This window comes from Alosa alosa, chromosome 13 (genome assembly GCF_017589495.1).
Source record: "Alosa alosa isolate M-15738 ecotype Scorff River chromosome 13, AALO_Geno_1.1, whole genome shotgun sequence".
Lineage (NCBI taxonomy): Eukaryota > Metazoa > Chordata > Actinopteri > Clupeiformes > Clupeidae > Alosa > Alosa alosa.
In genome coordinates, this window is record NC_063201.1 from 27,392,087 (window position 1) to 27,419,397 (window position 27,311).

The 27,311-nt window shown below is 43.0% G+C and overlaps 1 protein-coding gene across 1 annotated transcript; it reads left to right on the forward strand.

The window, feature by feature from the left end:
- lmna (lamin A) lies at positions 1-26,708 on the forward strand. The gene is made up of 13 exons (XM_048261385.1): positions 1-738; positions 1,760-2,141; positions 17,518-17,674; positions 18,346-18,471; positions 19,743-19,913; positions 20,237-20,362; positions 20,983-21,203; positions 21,900-22,185; positions 22,786-22,893; positions 23,002-23,121; positions 23,445-23,504; positions 23,873-24,073; positions 24,528-26,708. Exons 2-13 carry the CDS (start codon positions 1,792-1,794, stop codon positions 24,561-24,563), a joined length of 1,962 nt encoding a protein of 653 aa, XP_048117342.1. The 5' UTR covers positions 1-738; positions 1,760-1,791; the 3' UTR covers positions 24,564-26,708.
- Positions 26,709-27,311: the final 603 nt, after the last annotated feature.

Here is a 27,311-nt window from a genome sequence, read left to right on the forward strand (position 1 = left end):
GTGCATCCCTCTACGGGATGGACGTCTCCCGTTTTCTTGGGGGAGAGACAATTTCCTCCTCTGACTCCGCAGCCGACAAGGATGACTTTATTCTTGTTTGAATACTACAGCGGAGGTCGATAGGCGAGGTTGTAAATCTGTAATTTCTCTTCATTTTTATGACAAAAGGTTGGTGTGGGACTTTGCCCAAGCCACTGTGGCCTAGAGGGCCGAGTGTCTCATTTTCAGGGGGAAATTCTCAGCTCTCTAAAGCAGATCAGTGCTGTCAGATATGGCAAACAGCACCATCACCTTCATCGCTCAGTCTGGATATTAGGAGTGTGGGGGGATTTCTTAGGACTTGAGATCAGTAGTGCGTCAGCAAACTGAAAGGATGACTGGGACAGAGAGCAGAAAGTGAAAGGGAGCAACAGAGAGTAGAGCACGAGCAGCTCCCTCAGCCTTTGTGGGCAGACCGCTCGAGTCCAACCCCGGCTCCTCCTCTCCTCTCCCGCCTCCCTCTATCATTTTTTTTTTTTCTCTCTCTCTCTGTTCGCTTGCTCTGCCGCACATTAACTGGGGCTGAGAAAAGCTGGCAGCCAGTGCTGAGCAGAAGCCAGAGGAGCACAGAGCGAGGCGGCATTCCTGTCCTGAGTCTTCACAGACTGCTCCCAACTCCAGAGACCAGTCAAACTCTCAGACAGACACGACCAGCCTGACAGGGGAAGCCAGATCCACCATTTGCATTTAAAAGAGCAGGTAGAAAACTTTTATTTGTGTTGTTGTAGTTTGTGGTTTGTTATAGTAGTTTTACCTATAAGTCTTGGGAGTGTTGTGCTGGCAGTTTCTTGATAGTTTGTCAGAGTTTGAATTAGAGCTTAATTTGAGCAACTCATTGGCATGTGTAAAGCAGTGTGTGGTTCAGATAGAAATGTGTTTTATCATTTGTTTCTTTTTGCTTATAAATGCTGAATACTTTTTTCTAATTCTGTTGTATCTGTGATCCAATGCCCGCCACGCAATGTCTTTTGAATGACTGCCATGTCTTGATACAGATTACAGCTATCATTATCACTGCCGTCATGATTGAAATCTCGTCTTAGTCCTATGTTGTTGATAGCCACTCAAGACACTGCAGCCTAATTCCAGTAGTTTATCTGGGAAGCATACAGAATGTCAGCTGAGAAATGAATGGGTTGTGACGATAGAGTAGGCTGAGCTGGCCGTGAAAATGCTCAACTGCTTGTAGCCCTCGTGGCCAGTATTTAGGAGTAAGCTCTGGATCCATAACCTTTCCCAGTCAGCAGATGGCATGAAGTGAAGTCATTAGCATAGTCTTAGGAAACCATAACATTTGAAATAAATGATAAATGTCTATTACCCAACTCTTGTGAGGCGGTAATGAAAACAGTGTGTCTTTTTGCGTAAACTGAGATGACTCCTCACTGAAATACACACATCTTTTGGGGTGTGGTTGGGCAGAGCATGGCAGAGCAGGAAGAGACCTTAATGGAGAGAGGGAGGGAGGGATGGGAAAGGAGGACTGGAGTAGGGAGGGATGGAGGGAGGGACGGGTGGATGGAAAGGATTGGAGTAGGAGTAGGAATAAGGAGAGTCTCTCTGGATGAATTTATTCCATGGTCTGTCATTTACCTCGTCATTTAGACAGCTACAGCTCTTAGAGTCAAGTCTCTGTGTCAATGTGTTACATGAGGCAGCGGTCCTCTCCTCACACCCCTATGTCTCTCTCTCTTCCTCCCTGCCTCTCGGCTGTCCCCAGCTTCAGTCCACCCGTCTTTCCGAACCCCAACGATGGAGACCCCAGCCCAGAAACGCAGCAGCCGTGGAGGGGCAGCGAGCGCCGCGGCCTCCCCCAACCGCATCACGCGCCTCCAGGAGAAGGAGGACCTGTGCAACCTCAACGACCGCCTGGCCACCTACATCGACAAGGTGCGCTCGCTGGAGTCCGAGAACGCCGGCCTGCGCATGCGCATCACCGAGTCGGAGTCGGAGGTCAGCCGCGAGCTGGGCGGCATGAAGGCCGCCTACGAGAACGAGCTGGCCGACGCCCGCAAGACGCTGGACTCTGTGGCAAAGGAGCGCGCACGGCTGCAGCTGGAGCTCAGCAAAGTGAGGGAGGAGTACAAGGACCTCAAGGCCAGGTAAGTGGACTGTACTGGACAAGACTGGACATGATGGGATACGAGAAGAGTGTTTTTATTGACATTCCTGGACGAAGAAAATAGAGGATAGAAAGGGACTTATGAGGCCATTTCAAAAGCATTAACAGAACACAATTCTAAATCAAAGTAACTTCCCCAGATCAGACTCAGATCAACAAAACTCACACATTTGGAGCACCATTTTTATTAACTATACACCAGCAGGAATTTTAAGAATGGTTTAAGAGAAAAAAAGATTATAGTGAGGAGAAATTATCTGTTTCATTCTAATCAATATTACTTTATGAACCAGGCACCGTATACAAGTCAAATTACGAAGTTTGTGTGAAGCAAACGTGAATGTTGTGTATGGCATTTGAATGGTAGACCAGGCAGAGGGGGTTTCTGTAGTTTAGTCCATTATTTAATCTAAAAGCACTCTGAATGAACCTCAAAAATGATATTGAAATGTTACCGTGCAAGATCTCAGTAGGCACTTACCTCTATTATCTTCATAACTTACTTGACATTTCAAAAACAATAATACCATCTGAACTGACTGACATTTTAAAGTAATTACCCCGACCCTCAAGATGAGTGCATGTACGCGGGGGAACAGGACTGTCAGCAGAGACTTACAGCTCTCTGCTGTAATGTTAATGCGGTCGCATGCTTTTGACTGAGGGTTTCCTCATACTCTCCTGGAGTAGAGCATTACAGGAATGTTTACATTCCCCTTATCCTCAATTTCAACGTTTAATTAAAGTCCAAATCAAAGTGTATTGATGATGGGAGAACGTCCAAACCCTGTCATGAAGAGATTTTCGCTCTGTTACCAACAGATTTGGGAAAATGTCAAATTAAATGGGATCCATCTGATCTTTTTATCAGAGCCTTCTATATATGGGAACCCCACATGCGGTAAGACCTCAGTTGCCTTTAGCGATCTAATGACAATTACATCATGCCTTTCTCCTCTGCTGCCAGTTCAGCAGTAGTAGACTACATTTAGTAAGCGATACTCTGCTGCACTTCTGCCTTGGCTGTTGTCACTCGAGAAGCCAAGCAGCACATAAACAGTATATAACACCTACTAGCCAACGCTGTGCTGTGTTGGAGAGATTACGGAGCTAACCGTGTGTGTGTGTGTGTGAGTGAGAGAGAAAGGGCGGTGTGGGTAGTGGGTAGGTAGAACCACTGATCCCCTGAAGGCATGGAGATGGATGACATGAAGGCCCAGTCATGCGGCCACACCTAGTCTGTAACCTGGAATGAGTAATGACAAGTTTAACACTTCGTCAGCACTCCCTCTCTGTCTGACACTGGGACTTGTTTGGCTTTTCCAATGTAACTTTTGGCTGAGCCCTTCACAACGTGGCAGGAAGTAGAACGTGGCCCGCGTGATTGAGGGTGATTGAGGTGCTGTGGTCAAATCGAACAAACTTTCAGGTTTGAAGCTCAGCATAGCTTCCGTAACCAAGGAAAAACGAAACCCAAAAGCAGCCTACCACACACACTGTCTAGGCGCGCATCTCATTGACATTTGTTGCTGGTTAGGCAATCAGTGTTCAGATGTTAATCTCCTCGTTTTCCCTTAAAGCTCTTGAAACAAGGCTCCATGACTCCTTATTCAGAGTTGCTGAGGAGGCACGTCAACACTGAGCCTTTACCTTCAGTCTGTGTGCTTTGGGTGTTAGCTCATGGGCCCCTTCATTCATTCGCACGTTCATACATTGTTTCTCAAGGTTATCTCTGTGTGTATGTTGGGCAGTGGAGAGCAAATGCTTTGGTGTGGAGGTGTGTCCCATTCCAAGTTTGCTGTTTTAAGCACGTCATGTTGTGTAATCATCTTCCTCTGATGTGATGTTTGACACCTTAACTGTTTGAAACATGAGGTTACTTTTGTACATTCTGATTGTCTGTAAATAAGAGGTCCCATAGTAACTCTGTATTGGTCTTTGCTAGTCTTTTCTCACACATAGCTCCTGTTTAAGTAGAAGCTTAGTTAGATTTTCCCCTTTTAGAAGTGAAGCCCCAGCGGATAGTGGAAGTTGGTGTCTCCTAGGGAGAGATCAATCCCTACGCTCCATGTCCCGGAAATCACTCAATTATGAGGTTTAGGACTCAGCGAGAATCCATCTCTGATGTCGCAGCAGGCAGTGTGTTAGGGGAGTGTTTGGTTACCATGGCAGCACTGTAGCCTTGCCATGGGTGTGTAAGGGAGGGGGAGGAGCGGTGAAGGGGCGGCGGTTCTCGAACTGACGATCGAGTGAGTCAGATGCTTTTCAGGGCCGTGTGGGAATTGCCTTGCCATGGTCAGATGATCTGGAGCCAGACACCAGCCCTGTGCCTGGAAACTCTGTGTTGCTTTTGCACTAGTTTTTTTTATGAGGTGCAGCCCGTTAGCTTCCAGCAGCCACGGAGTCTCCTCTGTTAATGTTTTGCATGTTTGATGTGTGTGTAGGCTACACAATGTCTGGTAAAAGTGTTTTAATGGGTGGAGCTGTGATGAAAAGTGTGAGTAAAATAGCAATTTGCCTGATAAGCCACCCAGAATGCCTTGCGCAATTCAAATGTTTGCACAGCTCACCTTTGGTCACACTGTAAATGTGTAACTCATTCACAACTCCTTTCACCATTATACTTGGCCGCGACACATTGTTAGTCTATCTCATGCAAGCTGTAAAAAAAAGTGGCTGCTGGATTGGAATGCCTGCCCTACAGCATTATGTCGTCTTCAGTAACTTTGTGTTTGATCCCTTTCGACCCAGTTGGCCAGTCAGAGCAACAGTACAGTTGGCCGGTGCAGAGCAACCGTATTTGACCATTTGTCAGGGCAGAACAACAACAACAACAGTGCTCCCATTCACTTGCGTCATGTATGAGAGCCTTGTGATTTAGCAGCACTGCTTGAATGAATGAAATGAATGAATGAATGAGTGAAATGAGTGAGTGAATGAATGAATAACTGACTGACTGACTGACTGAGTGTGACAGATGCGTGTATAGCCAGAGTGTGCAACTGGTCAGGTCGCATGTGCTTCCGACCATGAGTCGGCACATGCCCATTTTAGACGTGCATCTGTTTGTCGACATCATGGCTACCGGGACGCCCTCCTGTCTCTTCTTTGGAGTCGCCTGAAACGGGACCCCACGTGCCGGCTGGAGCATGTCCCCGGTGGCTGGCTGAGCTGTCTCCTTTAAAACACACGCACACACACACACACACTCTGTCTCTCACTCATACACATTCAGTTCTCTCTCTCTCGCTCGCTCTCTCTCTCCCCCTCCCTCACATACGCACAGACTCAGCCCACCGGCTGAGCAGCTGAAAGGTATTCTGCTGTGTACAGTAAACCTCCTGTCATCACCCACAAGGAGGATAAAAGCCTGCTTGATCTCTGAAACTCTGTGTTATTCTAGTTGGATGAACCCACCAGTCCAGTTACAGAACTGAGAAGTTGGTTTGTGTTACACAGAAGTAGACTCCCGTGGGACGTATGATCTTGGCCCTGGGGGTACAAAAGGAAGGGGTAAAAGAGGAGACTCTCCTGGTCTGTTTGCCAGCGCTGCAAGTGCTCTTTGTGCAGCTGTGCTGTGCCACTGCAATATGCTTCAGATAATGCTGGACTCATGAGCGTGTCAAAGTGTCCTAACACGTGTTTTGGAGGTGTGAGTGTTATGGACGGAGTCTTCAGGTAGATTTTGGTCTGTGTCTGTGTGTGTGTGTGTGCGCGCGCGCGCAGTGCCCACATGTTTATTTTCCTGTGCTCAGATGGCATATCATCTCCTGCCACACCCCTTGGCATGCAGGGACGGCATTGTGAATACAGGAAGGCGGTGCCTCTTAGAACTGGATTTATCCAGCCACCATGCCACTCTTATGATTTAAAAGCACACTAAATTATTTTCTATAACTCATGAATCCTCAGTAGTAAAAATGTTGACTGCATCAGTCTCCTAAGACTTGATGTCGCCTTTCTCCTTGCATCGTTCCTGTGTGGACCTTTTATGTAATTTGAAAAGCACTTTAAGGCTTCCTTGTAATACTTTTGTAATTGTTTGCATTACTTTTTGAGTTACCCTTAAATTATTGCGCAATGCAAGTCAAGTCAAGTTTATTTAAATAGCGCATTTCATACACAGAGGTCATTCAATGTGCTTTACATAAACAAAACCAAACAATAATAACAAATAAAAGCATAGAAGGGCAATATAGTCAAAGAATAGTTAAAAGGTAAAGATCATAAAAAAACAGAAAACATAAAACACAAGGTAAAATCATTTAAAAATAAAGAATAATTAGTAAGCAAAAATAAAGGCAAAAGTAGTAAAAAAGTAATAAAAGACAAGGTAGAATAATTATCAAGGCAGATTCAGAATTTGTAACTCGGCACAGTTAGCAGAAAGCATCTGAGAACAGTTTAGTCTTAAGTCTAGATTTAAAACTGGCTACAGTTGGGGCCTTTTTGATGTCATCCGAAAGTTGGTTCCATAGCTGAGCCGCATAGCAGCTAAAAGCTGCTTCACCATGTTTAGTTCTAACTGTAGGTTTTACTAGCAGGTTTTTCACCTGGGACCTGAGAGGACGAGAAGGTGTGTACTGCTGAAGCATGTCTGACAAGTATTTAGGTCCTGCTCCATTTACTGATTTATAAATAAGCAATAGTGCTTTAAAGTCAATTCTGTGACTTACTGGAAGCCAGTGCAAGGACTTAAGAATTGGAGTAATGTGGTCAGTTCTTTTAGTTTTTGTTAGAATCCTAACTGCTGCATTTTGTATCACCTGAAGCTGTTTAATAGTCTTTTTAGGAAGGCCTATGAACAGTCCATTGCAGTAATCAACGCTGCTGGAGATAAATGCATGACTGAGTTTTTCTATGTCATGTTTTGACATCAGCCCTCTGAGTTTGGCAATATTTTTGAGGTGGTAAAAAGCTGATTTAGTTATCGCTTTCATGTGGCTGTTGAAATTTAGATCACTGTCAATTAATACACCAAGATTTTTAACAGTATCCTTTGCCTTCAACCCTTTTGTGTCAAGGAGAGTGGCAACCCTAAGTCTTTCCTCCTTTTTACCAAATATAATTACTTCAGTTTTTTCTTTGTTCAGCTGATGAAAATGAGACATCCAGGTCTTGATTTGTTCTATACACTGACACATAGATTCAAGAGGACCATAGTCGTTTGGTGATAGAGCTAAGTAAATTTGTGTGTCATCTGCATAGCTATGATATGAAATCAAATTATGCAGTGCAACATTCTGCAAGTTCTCCAGAACTTCTCAAGAAATACAGAATGTTTGGAGGGTCATGTTCTTTTTCAGTAAACCAGTATCCTTTATGGATACTCAGAACATTACAATTCTCATAGGCTTGCAGCCAGCTGTACTCTATGATATGTCAGTATATTACAGTACATTTCCTTTATCAAGTCCTCACTGCTTCCTGTTTGTGGAAAGAGGGGTGTCAGCTGGTGTCAGCTTATGTCTCCTGCTAACGTATAATTTCATACCATTGTAATGATCTGGTATTCAAGTATCAAATGCATTGTTCTACTGTTAGATTAGCAATCTAATTTTAAATTGTGATATCCGTCCATAGTCATATCCATTAATCATGATCTATTTATTACTCTATTCACTGTGCACATTCTCCAGAGCAAAGACCCCTGTGAGGGATGCTGTGCACAGTTATTTTCTAATGTCCCTAACAGAAGGAATTGACAAAACAAGTACGTGTGTTGGGCCCCTTCTCTTTGCTATACACACCACCTCCCTGGGTCCGATTATCTGCTCACATGGCATCTCGTATCACTGCTATGCAGATGGCACACATCTCTATCTGTCATTTCCATCTGACGACCCCTTGCTCTCTGCACGGATCTCTGAATGCCTTTCAAACTTATCTACATGGATAAAGGCACACCATCTCCAGCTGAGCTCTCAATAACCAAACTGCTGGTCCTCCCAGCCAAACCAACACACCATGACATCAACAACAAAATTGACTCCCATCTCTACTAACCTAATCTACTAACTTTCTCTGATCACATTGCCTCGGTTGCCCGGTCGTGTCGCTTCGCACTTTACAACATAAGACAGATCAGGCCTTACCTGACTCAATATGCTACCGAACTCCTGACACAGGCCATGGTAAATGTAAATTAAAGCAAGAGATGTTGCAGCTTTGGTTAAGGAATTTCTTTGCCATAAAAGATATGGTAGCACACCTGTGTGTCCAAGACCATTTCTGCCAAAAAAAGCGTATAAAATACTGGAAACATGCATCTACCATTTTCTTAGACACCAGTGTTGGGATCTCTATAGAGAATGGAAAAGATACTGAGGTTGCCATTGTTTGACTAATACAATGTATGAGAGAAACGGTTATCCTTTCACAGTGTTCTAGTTGTCCCTCGGAGCCCATAACCTGTGGAATCTCCCATCTAACGTCAGCCAGGGTCCGGTGTCATGGCCGTCTCGGGTGATGCTGGACCTGTCTTGGGGGCTGGGTGGGGACAACCCCTACCCTGGAAATCTAGAGTTCTCGCGAGAGCGAGTCACTCCGGCAATCAGTAATGATGCTCATTAACCATGCCCTTGCAGCCGAGCTGCACCAATCACATCGGTGGATCTGATGTAGGCGGGCCAGAGGCAAGCTAAACAGATGCCGACAGCGCTGAGACTTCGAAGTCTGGAATCAGTCAGTAAACATTGGTCTTAGTGTTATCCAATTGTGTGCAGTGATATTTTCAAATGCATGCTTGGTGCCGCCCCTCGAGTTGGGCCATTTTCATTACTCATAACCAAACCCTAAATCGTTCTAGATTTGGTTCTGGATGTCCAGGCAAGACAACCCCTGCGCTGCTTCTTTTTTTAAAAATGGTAACTGGTAATATTGGCTGGGGGATAGTTTCATTTACAGGGGATAGTTTCATGTCTGTATATTGCGGTTTGAATTACTGCTACTGTATTCACAGTTTTGGTCGCTGCAATGGTTTTGTTCTTTATAGGTGTCGTGAACCATATACATTCCAAATTAACTCTAATGGTCATCAAGACAGAAATAACTTGTCGTTTGTTAAGCTTCACCTCCTGGTACCTATAAGGCCCTTATGGGCACATTTCCTCATTGGCAAAGCCGCGTAGGTACAGTACTCTCTCGTACAGTCTCTCGCACAAAAGTCTCTCATACAAATGCAGGAGTGATGGAAAGCAGATGTGGGGAGCATTGTGAATTGGCTGGATGGCCACAGAGGCCTTATTGTTGGTTGGCGTCGAGCTGGGAGTCAAGATAATGAAAGAGAAGGTTTTGGCCATCCACGCACCATGCCTATGTTCCAGGGGCACCACACAGTGTGTAGGAAAGTGTGTGTGTGTGTGTGTGTGTGTGTGTGTGTGTGTGGGTGTGGATCAGAGTTTCCATGGCAGTCAAGGCTTTTCCAAACCAGACTATGGCCAAGAACTAATGAGTCACTCACTGAAAGTAAATCACTTAAATATGGTAGTGTTGTGTGTGGACACACACACACACACACACACACACACACACACACACAAACGACGGCTGTGATTGGATGTTTGATGGAGACACGTTTGACTCATTTCCTCCGTTATGTAATTGTTGTACCTCTTCAGGGAATGAAAAATATATTTCTATTATGTTTTGTAGATGCATCTTTTATGTAGTGAATGAACTCAAGATGTCTTTAATGGGACTTTGTAGTGTTCTATGTGCCCTTTCAGCTCTGCACAAATGCATGAGAATGAATTGGTGTTTTACAAAAAGTTATGGTTTTGATGCACTTTTTCATTGCGATGGTCCACTAATCTACTTGAAAGTGTGTTGGAGACACTGCCTTAATCTTTTGTGGGTCAGTCCCCATCCCCATCTGTCCTTCATGCATGTCCTTCACACACTCTTCCAGAGTTGAACAGGGATATTATTTAGAAGTCTGGTGTTTTCTTGTGTAGTCCTTTTATTACTGGCTTTTGATTGCTATGTTCCATTGTCACAATGTAACTTTGAAGCCCATCATGTCCAAACCTGAGCCTCTCTGTGTTTCTGTGTGTGTGTGTTTGTCTGGCTTTGCACTGTGTCTGTGTGTGTGGTATTGTAACACCGCTGTTAGTGCAGTGCACATCTACATGCATAGGGGTGGATTACCCTAATGTGGGACATTATTTGCTTTTCTGACTTCTGTATTAGGATACAACATTAAGTCCACATCCAATGTTGATGACAGGACTCTACATCTTTGGCATTCCCATAGTTTCACTGGCATCATTCATTATATACCCCTGTTTGGTGTTTTGTCTTCAAAGAGGGCAGCTCTCTCTGCAGCTCCTCACATGGCTGCCCCATGTGGCCTAGCCTAGCGTGAGAGAGCTCCTCCAGCTCCTCACCACAGGCTTTGGTGTGTGTTTCTCCAGCACTCCTAATGTTGCATGCCCCCCAGCTCCAAACCCTCTGCATGCATGAGGGTAGATGAGTGCCTGGGCTTGGCCTGTGTTTCATTCCCTGACAACCCCAATCAGATGGTGTTTATTGTTGCTGTACATGAAGGGTATGGCGTGCACCAGGGGCTTCGGAATTGGGGTTGGGGCCTCCGTGTGTTTGTGGGAAGGGGGCTTCATATGTTAACTCTCTGTTCAGGAAAGGGGGCCTCCATGGAGCACTATGCTCAAAGTGCCCAAAAGCTGTTGCTACACTTCCGACATGCAGTAACTTATATGACCAGAAAGTGTGATTATAAAGTACAAGATGCTAATTGTGCCAGATTGGTTATTAGAGTAAGCAGGCTCATTTCCAGATGGACCATGTGCTTTTGGTCTTGGATTTTTCTATATTGGTGTATATGTTGTTGGACATGCTTGGCAGTTATGAATTATGTTTTATATTTATGGTCTCTGGCAGATGCTTTTGTCCAAAGTGACCTGCGGTATATGAGTTGACTTCTTGTCTGATTCATCAAGATTTGACTATGGTTTTGATTAACAAACTAGATTCAAATGCGTCTGGTATGTAATGTTACTATGGTGCTTAATGCTGGCAACGTGAGTTTTATTTCCCCATCAAATGCAAATTCAGGCCTTGCAGCGTGAATGCTCATTTGCTACTCATCTGGACATCCATTAGCACAGGAGGAAAAAAGGAAGGAAAGCCTTCACTCTGCATGATTCACAGTGAATTACAATTCACTTCCACGGGCCAGTCTCATAAAAGAGCTCATAAAAAATATATCTTTTTTTTTTTTGCAAGCACATAAAAGGAAAAGCACAAGGCGTTTGTCAAAGTTTGTGAAATTCACACAAAGAGGAAAGATGTGTGAAAGTGCCACACCCAACAACCGGTACAGTATACGGTGTACACATTCAATCAGCTCTTGTGTTAGCGTAGCTCCAGCCTTATATTTGGATAGTGTTAATACAAGATTTGGCTATCTCTTATTAACTCTTTTGAATCAGTTATCTGACCTTGTCAGAGTGTATGGAAAGCACTGCTTCTCAGACCTCAAGAGACCAATGATGCATTCAAAAATTAGCTCTATAAATATGGGGTTCTGAAATCCCAAATAAGGCATGCTACCACTGGCTTCACACTTTTGAAATATAAATAAATCACCAAATCAGTTTGACCAATCTAGTCAGGACTATTAAGTCACTAGTACTCCTGAAATGCACAGAGGAAATCCTCCATCATGCTCACGGATATAAAACAGACAGATTTGTGTTTGATCTTTCCCTGTAGCTTTGGCTGTGTGTCGCTTGGGGATTGGTTATTTTTCGTATCAAAAACAAGTCAACTAAACAAGCAATCTCTATTGTCTCGTAACCCCACAGAACTGGAGAAGAATACATCTAAGCCAGTCTGTGCTTGTCTCTCTCTCTCCCTCTGTGTGTGTGTGTGTTTGTGTTTTCGTGTTTTCTGTTTCATTGTAAATGTTATGCAAGTGTCTGGAAGGACTTCATGTCTTATTTCTTGTCCTTTTTTTTGAAAGCATATTGAAATAGACCATATGCCTCTGTGGTACTCCAACAATGGAAGTTTGTCTACCACACATCTGTGTTCAGTCTGGCTGGTGCAGTCTGGTCTTGCCTTACGCTTCATCATCATACTACTGTATTCAGACATTTCATTGAAGAGTTTATTCCTATTGCATGTTATCCAAAATGTGATGTTAATCATTTAGGATCAGCAGTACAGAGCTGTTCCCTCTGAGAGAGTTGGGAGAGCTGATCTTTTTTATTCATAGTGGACTGTTGAAACGTGTGTACTAGCCCAACTCCCAAGTTTGGAAAAGTGTGTTTTTGGGTAATTCTGAGTGATCGGGTTATATGTAGTTTATGTGTCTATAGGGCTCTGTGTGCTACATCCACTCTCTGAACAGCTGCAATCTACTACCTTTCTCTCCCGAGCACAAATGTAGTCTTTCAACACACACATACATTTCCACTTCAATTCATTGGAAAGCTCCTTCGGTATGCAAGCGTGACTCAAACTGCAGTCTGTGCATTCAGAGGGAAACCTTTAAACAATCATCCATCAGGGAATGGGGGGGACCCTTGGCTAATTTCTCTGGAAAAGTTTAGCTTGTTTGGAGTGTGACTCACCAAAGGGTCCCCACCCTTGTGTGCCCACACATGCAGGCATGCCTGTGTGTGTGTGTGTGTATGTGTGTGTGTGCACATGCCGGTCCTGCATCCGTGACTAGAGTAGATGGTTTCGCAAGCCAAGGCTGCGTGGGTGTGGGTGGCAACAGTAGTAATCGTTGCTAGAGTGGACCAGCACCTGGTGCCTCAGGTAGAGCGCCTTTTAAAGTAGCTTTATTGCATGGTCTAGCATTACTGGAGATAATATGCCTGACATTAGATGGCCAAAGAACGCAGAACATGTTGTAAGAGCCTCTTACACTCTAAGAGCCTCAAGCCATTCACTGCAAGAGAGGACGTAAATACTTTTATGACCTAATATATGCCATAGAGGCCTTCTTTCCAACTAGTAGCCTGTGAAAGTTAAATGGACACCTTAGTTTAAATCAATGTGTAACTAGACTTGAAATGTCTATGTTTTGTTCACTGTAAGGATCATTCAAAATACCATTTTTTTTTTGCGTTATGACAAATGAATCTTCTGGCATTTGCAGGTTCAGTGCTATATCTTGACCTAGTGTGCAGGTTGATTGCTTTTTCAGAATGCAGAGAATGTCAAAAAGTGATGGTTTATGACTGAACACGGGTGTTTTGGACACAGGTGATTTGTTACTGTTTCTCTGCCTTCATAGAATTAATCTTCTGGCATTTGCAGGTTTAGTGCTATTTCTTGTCCTAGTGTGCAGGTAGATTGCCTTTTCAGAATGCAGAGAATGTCCATAACTAAACACAGGTTTTTTCGACATGTTACTGTCATTATTTTGGCAAGTAAAATGTGTTGTAGAAATACTTACAATTCTCTGGTACCGCACCTGAATTCAGGCATGGGCCAAGTTGTTTAAGATTTGAAAAAAAAAGCCAGCAACAGTTGACCGAAGTGCTGTAATTACTAATAATAACTTCCAAGTTAGTTTCAGCTAGTTTCTGATAACTTCAGGTATAGAACTCTTCCTTGCTTTAAGCCCTGTAAATGGTATAGAATATTCTGGAATAGAGAACTAAAGAACTGTTCCCAGAGTGACTGTCCTTACTAGCAGAACAGTGGGTGATCTTAATGTTCTTAATAACAGTATTTAAAACTAAAATTAAAGTCCGCTTGCATTTTAAATGTTGAGCTTGAACGTTTAGGAAATGTTGTTCAATAGAGGCCTGATGTGTGAGTCATCAGATTATATTGTTTGATTGAAAATGTTGCCATGATCTGGTTTTCATAAACTCTGACTCCAGCATTTGGAATTTGAACTTACTGGGATAATAAGCACTCCTTGGGTTAAATACAAGTTTTTGGTCTGTTGCGGTTGTTTCTGCCTCTGACATTTCAGATTTTCCATCCATAGTCGATCCTCCTGGATGGAAAGGATACTTTTTTTTAGCCTCAACGTCACCGATATGAGAGAGAATAGAAAAGAAAAAACAGAAGTTGCAGAAGGGAAAAGTCCCTCTGCATTTTACTCTGCGTCTGTATCCTTGGAAACGCGAGTGAAGTGCGACACGCCAGTGTTTCCACTAGAACTACAGTCTGGACCCTGTCGCCATGGCAATGCTACAGCAAACACACTGTAGGCTGTTGCTTGTCTTTCTCTTTCTTTTTTTTTAACTGTGGCTTCCATTTTCGTCACAGAAGTGGACAAAGATAGCTATGAGTCATAGCAGGCTGGAGGCAAAGGGGCCGATGAATTCTACCTTTTTTTTTCTGTCTTCCTCCTCTTTCTCCCTCTGCTTTCTTTGTGCCATGAAATATCTCCACATCACACACACACACACACACACACACACACACACACAACCTACTCTCCTCCCTTTTTCTCCTCACTTCCCAGCATTGATTCGCTTCAGAGGTCCTGTGTGTTTATGAGACAAATATCAAGTCTGTCTCACTGTCTCCACTTGTGGTATGGTGTGCAAGGCTATTGCAATTACTTTGTTTTGCCCTCTGCATCTGATTGCTGTGTGGCTGTTTACAAATCACACATTTTGTGTCGTCTTTGATTTCATTCCCTCAAAATAAACCTCATTGGTTTCTCATACGTCACCCCCTCCTAAAATTAGCATCACCGTCCTCCAACCTCAAAAGTATTGCTGTCCACTCTCGTCCACTTCATGCAGTGCACCAGGTTCAGTTGGGTCTGGACCAGTGAAGTGCGCTTTCCACTGTTCATCCACTGGACTGGTAATTCGGCAGTATAAACATCTCCCACTCCTACCGCTTCCTCTATGATAAACATGGTTCCATTTGCACGTTTATCCTGCCAAGTGATTCAAAATGCGTTGGGTCATAATGTAAACTATGATGAAAATATCACGGCTATGTGTAATGCACTGGAAACCCACCTATCCGATGGAGTGGATAAAAATACTTGTGTTTTCCACAGAGACAGATGTTGCATTAGGCTGAGCCTATACAGCACACAGGGACACATCCTTCCATTGTCCACCTCAGTCAATGTGGCTTCCTGATGAGTGGTCTTGGAATTGCTGACCAAAACGAATTATTTCTTAAATGTGTTCAAGCAAGGATTACTAATGCAGTAAATATTTGTTTCCATGGTAAGCACTGATAAAAATAGATCACACACACACACAGACACGTATGCAGTATGACACACACACACACACACATATATACACACACACACACACACACACACACTTTGTGCCCCGATAGGTTAATAAAGAATTGTTCTTCTCCCGGCCTGCCGGAGTGCTAGTGGGACTGGGGCGATGCTGAGCTATGGCCACCCACACTGCTCCCCTCGGCTTTAACACTGGCCATTAAGTCCCAGTGGACGCATGTATTTCTGCACCTTCATACCCAGAGGACAAACAAGAATGCTATTCCTCCCACTACATATGAATATCCAGATTTCTGCCTTACTATATGAAAAATGGAATACTTAACCAAGGTGGACTAGCCTATGTTTGCACATTCCCCTTGTGTGCTACACACTTTGTCATTGTTCAGGTATGCCTGGTCATGCTAACAAGCTTACCAGAATTTCGGGCTAACTTTGTCAATTTATTTGAAAAAGCCTCAAGTCTGTAGCCTTTCCCTAATCTCAGAGGAATGTGGTGAGACACACAGTAGCGTTTGTCATTGCTGGGTGGGAGTATTGTATAGCACAGGGAAGTGATGACTAGATGCCAGAGCTCAAAGAGCCCCAAAAAGCTTCTCTCTCTCTCTCTCTCTCTCTCTCTCTCTCTCTCTCTCTCTCTCTCTCTCTCTCTCTCTCTCTCTCTCTCTCTCTCTCTCTCTCTCTCTCTCTCTCTCTCTCTCTCTCTCTCTCTCTCTCTCTCTCTCTCGAGCTTTATGAACATTCCTCACATTGCTTGTAGTCAGCGACACTGACACTCCTTACAACTGTCACTCATGTTGGTTCTTATCCACACGGGCCATTGCTCACACCACTATTGCAAAGGTGGCTTGGGCCTCACTTTGTGGAGATGCATTAGCTATGCTAATCTATACATGTAGCAAGCACAGTATAGCTATATCTAAAGTGTACTGTTAGCAGCAGTGGTGAGTAGAAGAGAGGGTAGTCTATGTTCGCAGGGTTGAAAAGCAGCCGTAGGTTGTAAATCATTTGCCTCCCTCGCAAATTGTTCAATGGTTGGGAAGCTGCCCTTTTCTGTCTTTTGAAATCTGAGAGGATTGGAAAGGAAGTGCCCCCAGGCTAGTGAGGCTCTCTCAACACTATCCAACTGGGTGGTTTATTGATGGGAGAGATCTACAAAAGAGGCCTCTTACCATTTGTGTATATATACGGATGTGTGTATGCCGTCTCTCTGTGTGCATCACCGATACGTAAATGTACTGTCTGGTTCTTGTTTGTTTGTGTTATGTAATTGAATCAATGCACACATTCGGGTCCTGCCATTGTCTGAGGAGCTGTGCCAGGAGCAGCAGTGGTCTGGAAGCCATCTCCTTTGCCAGATGAGTGTCATTAGTGTTGGAGAACCCTGCACTGTGGAGGCTACATGTAATACCTCGGAGCTGGTTTTCCCATCTCCTACTTCAACTTAATTCTGGGGCATTAAAAATGGAATGCTCATGATTTAAAATGTAGTGTCTTGTTTTCCACTAGGTTGTTAATGTGGAAGTTTGAATTTTTGCAAACGCCTTTTGTAAACGCCTGCACCCCCCAAGAAATCAAATGCACATGTTGTTTAGTTATGTTGACAGATTCCTGTTCGACATGTACGTAGGTCTGATAAACACTAACAGCAGTGTAGTAACTGGGAGAGAGAGACGACCGAGACTACTACTGTCTGGTCCTATTACAAGATGGGTCACTGTGGTAAACCCATCAGAAAAAATCAGTCTCTCTCTAGAACACCGAACAGTAAGGGCTGTGCGCATATCAGTTTCCCTCTAGAACACAGAACAATAAAGGATGTGCGTAAATCAGTATAGCGCTTGTTCCTGAACATCTGGTATGCTATCTTGCATATAGGTCCTCTGAACTAGTTGAATTAGTGTAATTTTGTAATATCTTGGTGATCTTCAGGTCTGCAGCATATCCATATTCATTCTAATGCTGTATTTGCTTAGTAAGAACTGGTAGCATGAAAAAGTAGGGGTTCATTCTCAATCAGATGAACACACTATCCATTTGCTTTCCGCAATAAAGACCACCAAATTGCAAATAAATGTTGGTCTATTCATTGCCTTTTTGGTAAAAACCCTCCAAATGACCAGCGTGGTTCTCTTTGGTCTGCTCTCAGGAATGGGAAGAAGGAGTCCGACCTGGAGGCCGCTCTGTCTCGCCTCAAGGACCTGGAGGCTCTTCTCAATTCCAAGGATGCCTCATTGTCCACCGCCCTGAGTGAGAAGCGCACTTTGGAAGTGGAGGTCCGCGAACTGAAGGCCCAGCTGGCTAAGGTGGGACATTTGTTTTGGCTCATCGAGAAAATAAAATTCAGAATGAGAAAAAAAACTTTAATTTATTACAAATATTCATTCAATGACTGATGACTTGATGGCTTAAGCCTTATGAGTGGCCTTTCCATAAGGACGTTTAATATTGATGGTATAGTAAAAGGCGTATTACTCTCTTTGGTGTTACAGCCATTTCACAGACTGCATACACACAGGATGGGTGAAATGATCTGTTGTCAACTCTGCTGGCCACTTGTTAAACTTCTAGGAAGAGTTTCAGTGTAGTCAAGCAAAATGTATTTAATACTGTTGTGAAAATGGTCATAAAGTTTGATGAAATAGTTTTATGCCATGCCAGTCTTTAATATTTTGCACTCAGAGTAAGACCTGTATGAGTTCCGACACTGTACCCTCAGTCTGAAAGTTCCTTAGTATAGTTCCTTAAATATTGTGTGGACAGTCCAGGTGCTCACAGGGGCGTCGGTTTGAATCCAACCTTGGTCATTTCCTGATCCCATCTCTCTCTTTCCCACTTGCTTCCTGTCGATCTACATTATCTAGATAAAGGCAAAAATCCTCCCAAAATATACAGAAAATATATGTTGTGTAGACCATAATGTGAGAGACCCAAGGCTCAGGTGTGCTGTGGTTCCTTATACCTTATATCCTTATAGCTGGACGGCAGCCTTAACGACGCCAAGAAGCAGCTGCAGGACGAGATGCTTCGCCGGGTGGATGCTGAGAACCGCATTCAGACCCTAAAGGAGGAGCTGGACTTCCAGAAGAACATCTACTCTGAGGTCAGTTCAAGAGCCACTGGTTAAAGGCTCACCCATGCATCTGATTATCATTGTTGTTGCTGTTGTTGTTACCAGGGGCACAGGAGATATTTTTAAAGTGAGTGGGACCAAAATGTGAGCAAAAACCCAGATAGTGAAATCCAGCTTCTAGATATCCTAATATATTAGACATCCTAATATTTTAAACTTGCCAAATTATTAAGATAATAACAATGATCGTTTTCAAAATATGTTTTGATCAAAATTCTCAAAACTGGAGGTTGGGAAGAATGCCAGATCTGTCCTCAGACCAGCTTGCTATGTGGGAGGTCTCAGCTTTTACACTTATGCAATTCTACTTTTGAGTTATTTCATACTGCTTGAGCCAATGGTTGAATACTCTAAAAGCTACATGGGATGTTGATATTTTATGAAGCCATGAATGAACAACAGTTTATACAGGTCGTCATATGCCTGTGATCCAAACACACATGATCAGATAGGTAGGCCTACTTAAATTGTCTGGTATTCAGTTTTCAATCAAATTACCAAATCAACATGCACTCTCCACTAGTTACCATTTATTGATGTAATGTTAGAAAATGTGAGGGAACGGCATTACAAGTTACCAGAACACATGGTAAATACCAAAGAAGTTAACAGACAATTACAATGATTTACAGTGATCTGATGACCATTGCATTGAACATTGACTGGGAATGTATACCATATATGTCAACTTACATTGTTTGCCCTCTGGAAAAAAAATGATGTTATCCTTTTTTTCTGGATTTATTTGGATTTTCCTTGTTGTGCCCCGAGCTTCAAAGAACTCCTCACATCTGTTACAGACACAAGTAAGATAGCCTAGCTAAATTCCCAGCTTGTTTAGGACCCCCTGAACGCTATTAGATAGGATGCACTGTGTCCGATACAGAGATACCTTTACTGTCTATGAGGAATTTATACACAAAAGTAACTCTAGTAAATTAATTGTGTCTTGTAAATCATGCCTGAAATACTTGTTTTAGAAGTTAAATGTGGTGTAAGAGCGTCGTGTCCCCTGAGCCTACAACCAATTGAATAAAATAATGGCTGCATAAGCAATGTAACGAATTGAAAGGCTGATCGACAGAAAGACCGACAGAATGGAGGGGAATAAGGGGTGAAGAAATGTCACTGAAGTCTTTCTACCAGAGTGGCTTTAACTTTGAGGATGAGCTGGTAATGTTCCACCGTCTTTACATATCTGAATAAAACTGAACGTTTTTGTCCACTACCCTAATCCACAGGAGCTGCGCGAGTCCAAACGTCGCTACGAGTCGCGCATGGTGGAGATCGACAGTGGCAAACAGCAGGAGTACGAGAGCAAGCTGGCTGATGCCCTGACCGAGCTGCGCGGACAGCACGAGGAGCAGGTCCGCATCTACAAGGAGGAGATCGAGAAGACCTTCAACTCCAAGGTGAGCAGACCGCATTGGTTGCAGGCAGAGGTGTAAAAGTCTGGTTTCAGAAAGTGAAAGTCCTGTATTGGTTTTACCTGTGCACCTAACACAGGTACTATCTATCTGACTGAGTAGTTGTAGGCCTACTTACACTCATCTGATTTAGTGAATGGTTGGAGCAAATATGTGGCAGTAATTTTACTTTCTGAAGTCGGCCTTTTACGACTGTTCAGAGTTGTAAGACATGCCTCTTGAAAACTCTTTGGCACCCTCTGTTATTGGTGTATAGCATTTGTATAGCATAAAAGCATTCTCTTGAATCTTGTGCGTGTTCTTCCCAGCTGGAGAACGCTCGTCAGTCTGCGGACAGGAACAGCCACCTGGTGGGCGCCGCCCATGAAGAACTGCAGCAGACGCGCGTGCGGGTGGAGGGAATGTCCGCTCAGCTCAGCCAGCTGCAGAAGACGGTAAACATCACCTCTGCAACTTCTTCTCTCTCTCTAGCTCTCTTCCTCTGTCAGCCTTTTTATCTGACTCTACAGGAAGCCTGTCTGGGGGCAGCCGTGGCCTACTGGTTGGCGCTTCGGACTTGTAACCGCAGGGTTGCCGGTTCGAACCCCGACCAGTAGGCACGGCTGAAGTGCCCTTGAGCAAGGCACCTAACCCCTCACTGCTCCCCGAGCGCCTATGTTGTTGCAGGCAGCTCACTGCGCCGGGATTAGTGTGTGCTTCACCTCACTGTGTGTTCACTGTGTGCTGAGTGTGTTTCACTAATTCACGGATCGGAATAAATGCATAGACCAAATTTCCATCACGGGATCAAAAGAGTATATATACTTATACTTATACTTCCACCTTTGGAGTTTAGTCCTTGCTTGTTGATCACAGATAGATTCAATGTAGTTATTATATCCGTATCAAATCTGCTTCAATTACTTCTATAACAATGTCACATACAATTTTACACTCTACAGTAGCGTTTGTCTACAATCTACATTTGGAGCAACCACGATTTCTGTCTGTTTTCATGCATGTTTAAATGCCTGATGTGCCATTGATGTCCAAGTGCATGTTCTCATATTGGCAGTTGGCAGCTCGCGAGGCCAAGATTCGGGAGCTGGAGGAGGCTCTGTCCCGTGAGCGGGACATGATGCGTAGACGCTTGGGCGATAAGGACCGGGAGATGGCGGAGATGAGGCAGCGCATGCAGGAGCAGCTGGACGAATACCAGGAGCTACTGGACATCAAACTGGCCCTGGACATGGAGATCGCAGCCTACAGGAAGCTGCTGGAGGGAGAGGAGGAGAGGTGAGGGACAGACTGAAGCTCTTCACAGGCAACATGCTTCACAGTGTACTCAAGTGTACAGCACACAGTGATGTCCAGCATGCTCTACAGAGGCGGGTTACACACATTGGGGTCTGACCAAAACAGGGAGGCAGCTGTCTCGCTGCCTTCAACTGTCTAACAAGTCACTTGCCGTAGCAGGCATCAAGGTACCAGCTGTGAACTTTTTCTTTGGACGGCCTAGCAAGCTAGCAAGCTAGTGATTTCTGCCGTCCGTTTATTAATTGTTGGGACACCATTGTCAAGATACTGACAGCTGACTTCATAATTTAATAAAATATGGGATACTGGAGGCAGCAGGAAAGATATATGCATGTTGCCTGCAAAATGAAGGTATCTTAGAAAGCAGAATTTTGTACAGATGTTTGATTCGGACATTCCTTGATGCCTTTCTGCCACCACATGCTATCTTAGACAGGTTTTGGACAGACACATGTAACATGACACCCATGGGAAGTACTGATGGTGAAGTGCTAATGGCTGTTTTTGTAATACTTGGACCAAACACACTTCCTAAAGTCTATTACGCCCTGTTTAAATAGACATGAGTTCCTTGTACTCTTTTTCTCCTTTTTCTGTGTAGCAGAACAATGACATTCATTTATTAGGTTAGAACATATCAGCTCTGTTTAAAATGGTTTGATTTCGGCCCCCTAGGCTTCGCCTGTCTCCCAGCCCGCCACCCACCCGTGTGACCGTCACCCGCTCGTCTGGCTCGGGCGCACACACCCGCACCATCGTCCAGAGCAGCAGCAGCCGTAACTCCTCTGGCAGCGCCAAGAAGCGCCGTCTGAACGACACGGACAGCGAGGCGTCCAGCGTGATGGGCGGAACCGTCACCCGCACGCGCATCGCCCAGCAGGCCTCCGCCAGCGGCCGCGTCACCGTGGACGAGGTGGACCTGGACGGCAAGTTTGTCCGCCTGAGCAACAAGGCTGACCAGGTGAGCTCCTCTCCCACACTGTGGCCAAGATGGTCGTCATTACTGACTTTGCTATCGGCACAATACTATATACACCTTCATATTGGTGTCACTTTTTTTACTTTATTGTCGGTCTTTGCAATTAACTGAAAATGTATCAAGACATTAAAAAGAGCTTTTCATTTAGAACCTCATCAACTTAATGTTACAATTTGTCAATTAATCTGTTAATAATTTCCCCAATGTTTATGATCATACACTCCCCCATTAAGAAATATTTTCAGTGTTCAGTCTCAGATCTCCATCCCATCAAACTAGAATGCAGTGTCTGTCATTTTGTATTTACAGTGCCTTGTCCGAGAAGTGTACCGTAATTTCCCAAATATTAGCTGTGGCTTATACATTGATTTTGACTTACTACTGTAAATAACAACATAGAAAGTGCAGTAAACAGTAATAACAAAAACAATATTTGGTGCGATCTCCCTTTTTGTTTTCAAAACAGTGTCAATTTGCCTGTAGCTATACTTGTGCAGTTTCAGTTACATTCAGTTCAGCCCCATTGCTCTGTTGAGTTGTCAAAACTAATGTGATCGTGTGTGTGTGTGTGTTGACCTACAGGACCAGCTGCTTGGCCACTGGCAAGTGAAGAGACAGGTTGGCTCCAGCGCTCCCATCGTCTACAAGTTTCCCCCTAAATTCACTCTCAAAGCCGGACAAACCGTGACTGTAAGTTTCCCTATTTACTAGTATATCTACATCGCCAAAATAAAACTCAATGCCTTGGTGGTTCTGAAACAATGTCATTGCTCACTCTTCTCCTCTGTGGATGAACAGATCTGGGCAGCCAGCGGAGGCGGCTCCCACAACCCCCCCACTGACCTGGTGTGGAAGACCCAGAACTCCTGGGGCAGCGGAGACCTGTTCCAGACCACCCTCATTAATGCTAATGGAGAGGTGAGTCACAGGGAGACGGAGAGAGAGCGACAGTTGGCGGGCGGCAGCTGCTCTCTGCTCTTTTGCTTTCAACTGCCTTTCCCATGAGATGTTTTTCTAAGGCTGTAAATTACTATTTTTTTTTTTCTATCTGATTAAGATCACCCAGGAAAGTTAATTTATTTCACTTCAAACCTTTTTAATGGTGTATTTACCCATATACTTTTTCACTTTCTTCATCTCTCTCTCTCTCTCTCTCTCTCTCTCCTCTCTCTCTCTCTCTCTCTCTCTCTCTCTCTCTCTCTCTCTCTCTCTCTCTCTCTCTCTCTCTCCCCATTAAACAGGAAATGGCCATGAGGAAGGTCACACGAACTCTATTCCAGGATGAGGAGGAGGACGAGACGGTATTTTTCATTCTTTTTTTTTTTTTTTTAAAGAACATACAATATCAGATCTTTTTTAAATAGTTGAATATGAAAAGTACTGACCACGACCAAGCTCTATTCACTGTTCCACATTCCTCTTTGAGCATTTACAATGTATTATTTTGAAAGAGTTGACTTGGGTAGATTTGCAAAATATTAAGAATATTGTCCCAAACATTATTGTAAATGATAACAGCACGTTGGTATATACAGTCTTTATATTCATATAAATGACTTAGCTGAGAGAAAGGTTATACATCAGTTTATATGAGATGAACCTCCAGCGTGAACGAGGAGCAGGTCAGCAAGACCTCCTGGTGAAGTCTGTACTTTGTCTCCCCCTGCAGGCGGCGCACAGCACCTGCGTGGACAGTGAGTACAACCTGCGCAGCCGCACAGTCGTGTGTGGCTCCTGCGGTCAGCCATCGGACAGAACTAGTGGCAGCTGCATGTCGGCCGGTTCCTCTCACTCCTACAGCAGTGGTGGTGGTCTGCCTGAGGGACTGATCTCCCAGTCTTTTGTGCTAGGCAACAACCAGCCACGGCATGTAAGTATAGGCCAACGAGTGCTTTAAAAACATACATATATAATTAATGTCAGTTTAATTAAGTTTGGTAGATGACCTGGTTTAAATTCAAAAACAAAAAATTAACACAAGGTACATTTGAATATTAAAATGATTCTCTTCGCATGTAGTTTTCTTATTCTGTAAATGGTGCAACTACATACAGACATATTACATGAATCATAGCTTCTTCAGCTCATGCACACAAACACATGCACAGCTGCATACACACACATGAAGAGAGACCCCAGTTTTTCTCTTGCACTTGTATGTATGCATGTCAAATTTCAGCCATGTTTCATATTTGTACTTGTGACCCTGGACACTCCAGAAAAATAACCTAGACAATATTTATTATTTTTTTCATAAGCATCTTCAGTTCTCTGTCTCATTCATTTGGTTTGACTTGGCCTTTTCTGTCCCTGTCTTCTTTCAGGGAGGCCCTCGGCCGGAGAACTGCTCCATCATGTAGACTAGACACAGACGAAGACCCTCAGACCCTCAATGAGTCATCCATCCACAGCTGTTAGGAGACAGCCATCCCCTTATGAGGGTTATTTTTCTATTTTTTTTTCTTTGTTCATTTTTATATACTTTTAAGAATCAGTCTTATTTTGTACAATGTAACCGATAGGGTGGGGTAGTGGGTTAGATTTGCATGTGGCAAAGGGCTTTGTAATGGGAATAACACTAAAAAGTTCATTGAGTTCATATATTTTGTGTGTATTATTCAAGTGTTGCATGGTAGCTGGGCTTGCTTTTGTAAGGCTTCATGTGGAAGAGGATGTTGTTTGGGCACCACAAACAGTCACGGCAGGGGTTTCCCTCCTGGTGTTGAATGATATGGCTGTCAGAGTTTTACACGCACAGCTTTGGAAACCGGTCTCTGCCTCAGTAGACCTGTCTGTTTTCTGACCGGTCTTTACTGACCTGGCATGCAACGCGAACAGAAACGTAAGATTTAGTAGTTTGGCCTCCATGATGAAATTGGGCTGATTTTGTTACATTTATTTACAATAAGTCGACTCTGGAGCCAAAGATGTGTCCGATTCATGTGATGTATGGTCCTGATTCCTATCAAATTTTCCTTTTATAGTTTGGAATATCACAAGGATTTGTTGGTGAATACCAAACTACTTTAACTCGGGAGATGTTTACATGTTCAAGAAACCAAGCTGAACCAAATGTATGCCTTTGACGTTTGAGGGCCCTAAGCCCCTTGGCCTTGGTGTTTATGTTTTTCATTTTTACTACACTGCCAAAGACATGTGGTACTCTGTCAAAGTCATGTAATATTGTTTGCTGAAAAAAGGAATCTAAGAAAGACACAGAAGAGAAGTTTTGAATTCAAGTTGTTTGTCAGTGTCAAGGTATCAATTTCTGTCATTTCCATACATTTGGAAAGTGAAAACATTGAATATTTTGTTTGATCAAAAGATTGAGTAATGTTTACTAAAGTGTATGTATAAAGGGAAACTGTGGGACATTATATGGCAGCATAGACTGGAAATGGTATGTTTTTTATTTTTGATCAAACAGACTTTATAGAAAGCTGTTATACAACTACAGGTAGTTGTTTTGAGATTATTTTTGGATTGCAGATAGGTGAAAAAAAAACATATCCACACCCAGATATGATCTATTTGGAGTATAACGTTATTTGAACAATTTAAAGAATATATATTTTTGTTTCCTATTGAGATTTATTTTTTTTAAAACATTGAGATTTAATTAAATATATTGAACATAGCACAGGCTGATCTGACTAGTGGGGCTAGTGACTAAAGACATCGGTATACCACAGACTCCTCTGGGTAATAATCTTTTTGCACATCTTGATGACCTGAGTAAAGCCAAAGAAGTCTCAAGTATTTTTATGTTTCATTGTTTTGTTTTTTTGCAACCGATGCAGTTAATCCACTGTGTTTGGGCACAGACCCACAGTATCTCGTGCCTTTCCCATCTAATGTCACCTGTGGCTGATGGTGCTCCGTTCACTCCTCTCTCCTGCTCTTTAGTTTAAGGAACATATTTTTTTTATTGTTTTGTATGTTTTGCATTTAGTTAAGCTTAGTGGAAACTTTGGTTTGGGTAGGGGAGGGAGGGGGTCACATATCTTTTTTGATTGGGCATGTATTCTTTCTGTCATATTTTTGTTTTCATAATGACAGCTACGTTTGGTGTTTGTAGTGTAGACGCTTAGTTTTTCATCTAGAAGATGTAGGACTTTTTTTCTGTGTGTTTTTGAATCCACAGTGCAATGACTGTGTGATTGTGTACAATTTGAGTATATTTCATATTCATGTTCAAATTAATGACTTGAGGCTTCCAGTGACATCTTATAATTGAATTCCTATCAATTAAATCACAGTTTTTGAAATTGTTTCAATGATAGACCAGCACATCTTTAATCAACATGTTAGAATAACGGTCAGACATATATGTTAGAAAAAAACTGATTACATTCCCCTATGTTGTAAGATTAGAGCATTTGTGTTGCTTTCATTTCATATTTTTGAAACAAGCTATGCCAAACTTTTTTTTTTGTAAATCACTGTTCTGTTCAATCATCTATAGGAAAATAAATAATGCATAATAAATAATTAATTAAATTTCACAACTCTTTCATTTCTTTCTTTTTTTTGTGACCACTATCATTGATGACTTATCAGACATGAAATTATGAAAGCGTGAGAATGACGGACAAAAATACAGCTTCTGAAAGGATCATAGTTTTACTAATATGGCCTACAAGTACAACTATTGCTTCTTATTTCCTTGTTATCTGAACAATGATACAACTATGATGGAGACAAGACTTCATAAAGCACAACGTTGCTCATTATTTACAAAGAAAGTAATGATTACATTCATCACTTAAGAGGACATTTCAAATAGGAGAAAATGGCAAGGGTTATATGGCATAGCTGTGAATCAAAATGGATAGTGAATATTGACAAATCATAATAGTTTTAGCTGTAGTAAAATACAATAGTTGACAATTTGAAAATAAACCCTTAGGACGCAAATATAGCCTAGCAGTCCTACAATAATTTTCTTGTATGTTTCTTTTTTTTTTTTTTTATCATCGCAATGGTCTCATGTCCCCAGCATTGCCTGGGATGGTTCACTTGAACAAATGAATGGATGGAATATCCAGTAGGTGGCATCAGTCTGCCACTATCTAAAAACTTGATTGTCCTCATGTGCATTTGTTGTC

Coding starts and splice junctions, on each gene's coding strand:
- lmna (XM_048261385.1), top strand. CDS start 1,792: ATGGAGACCCCAGCCCAGAAACGCAGCAGCCGTGGAGGGGCAGCGAGC. Junction 21,204..21,899: donor CTGGAGGGAGAGGAGGAGAG/GTGAGGGACAGA, acceptor TCGGCCCCCTAG/GCTTCGCCTGTCTCCCAGCC. Junction 22,186..22,785: donor TGAGCAACAAGGCTGACCAG/GTGAGCTCCTCT, acceptor GTTGACCTACAG/GACCAGCTGCTTGGCCACTG.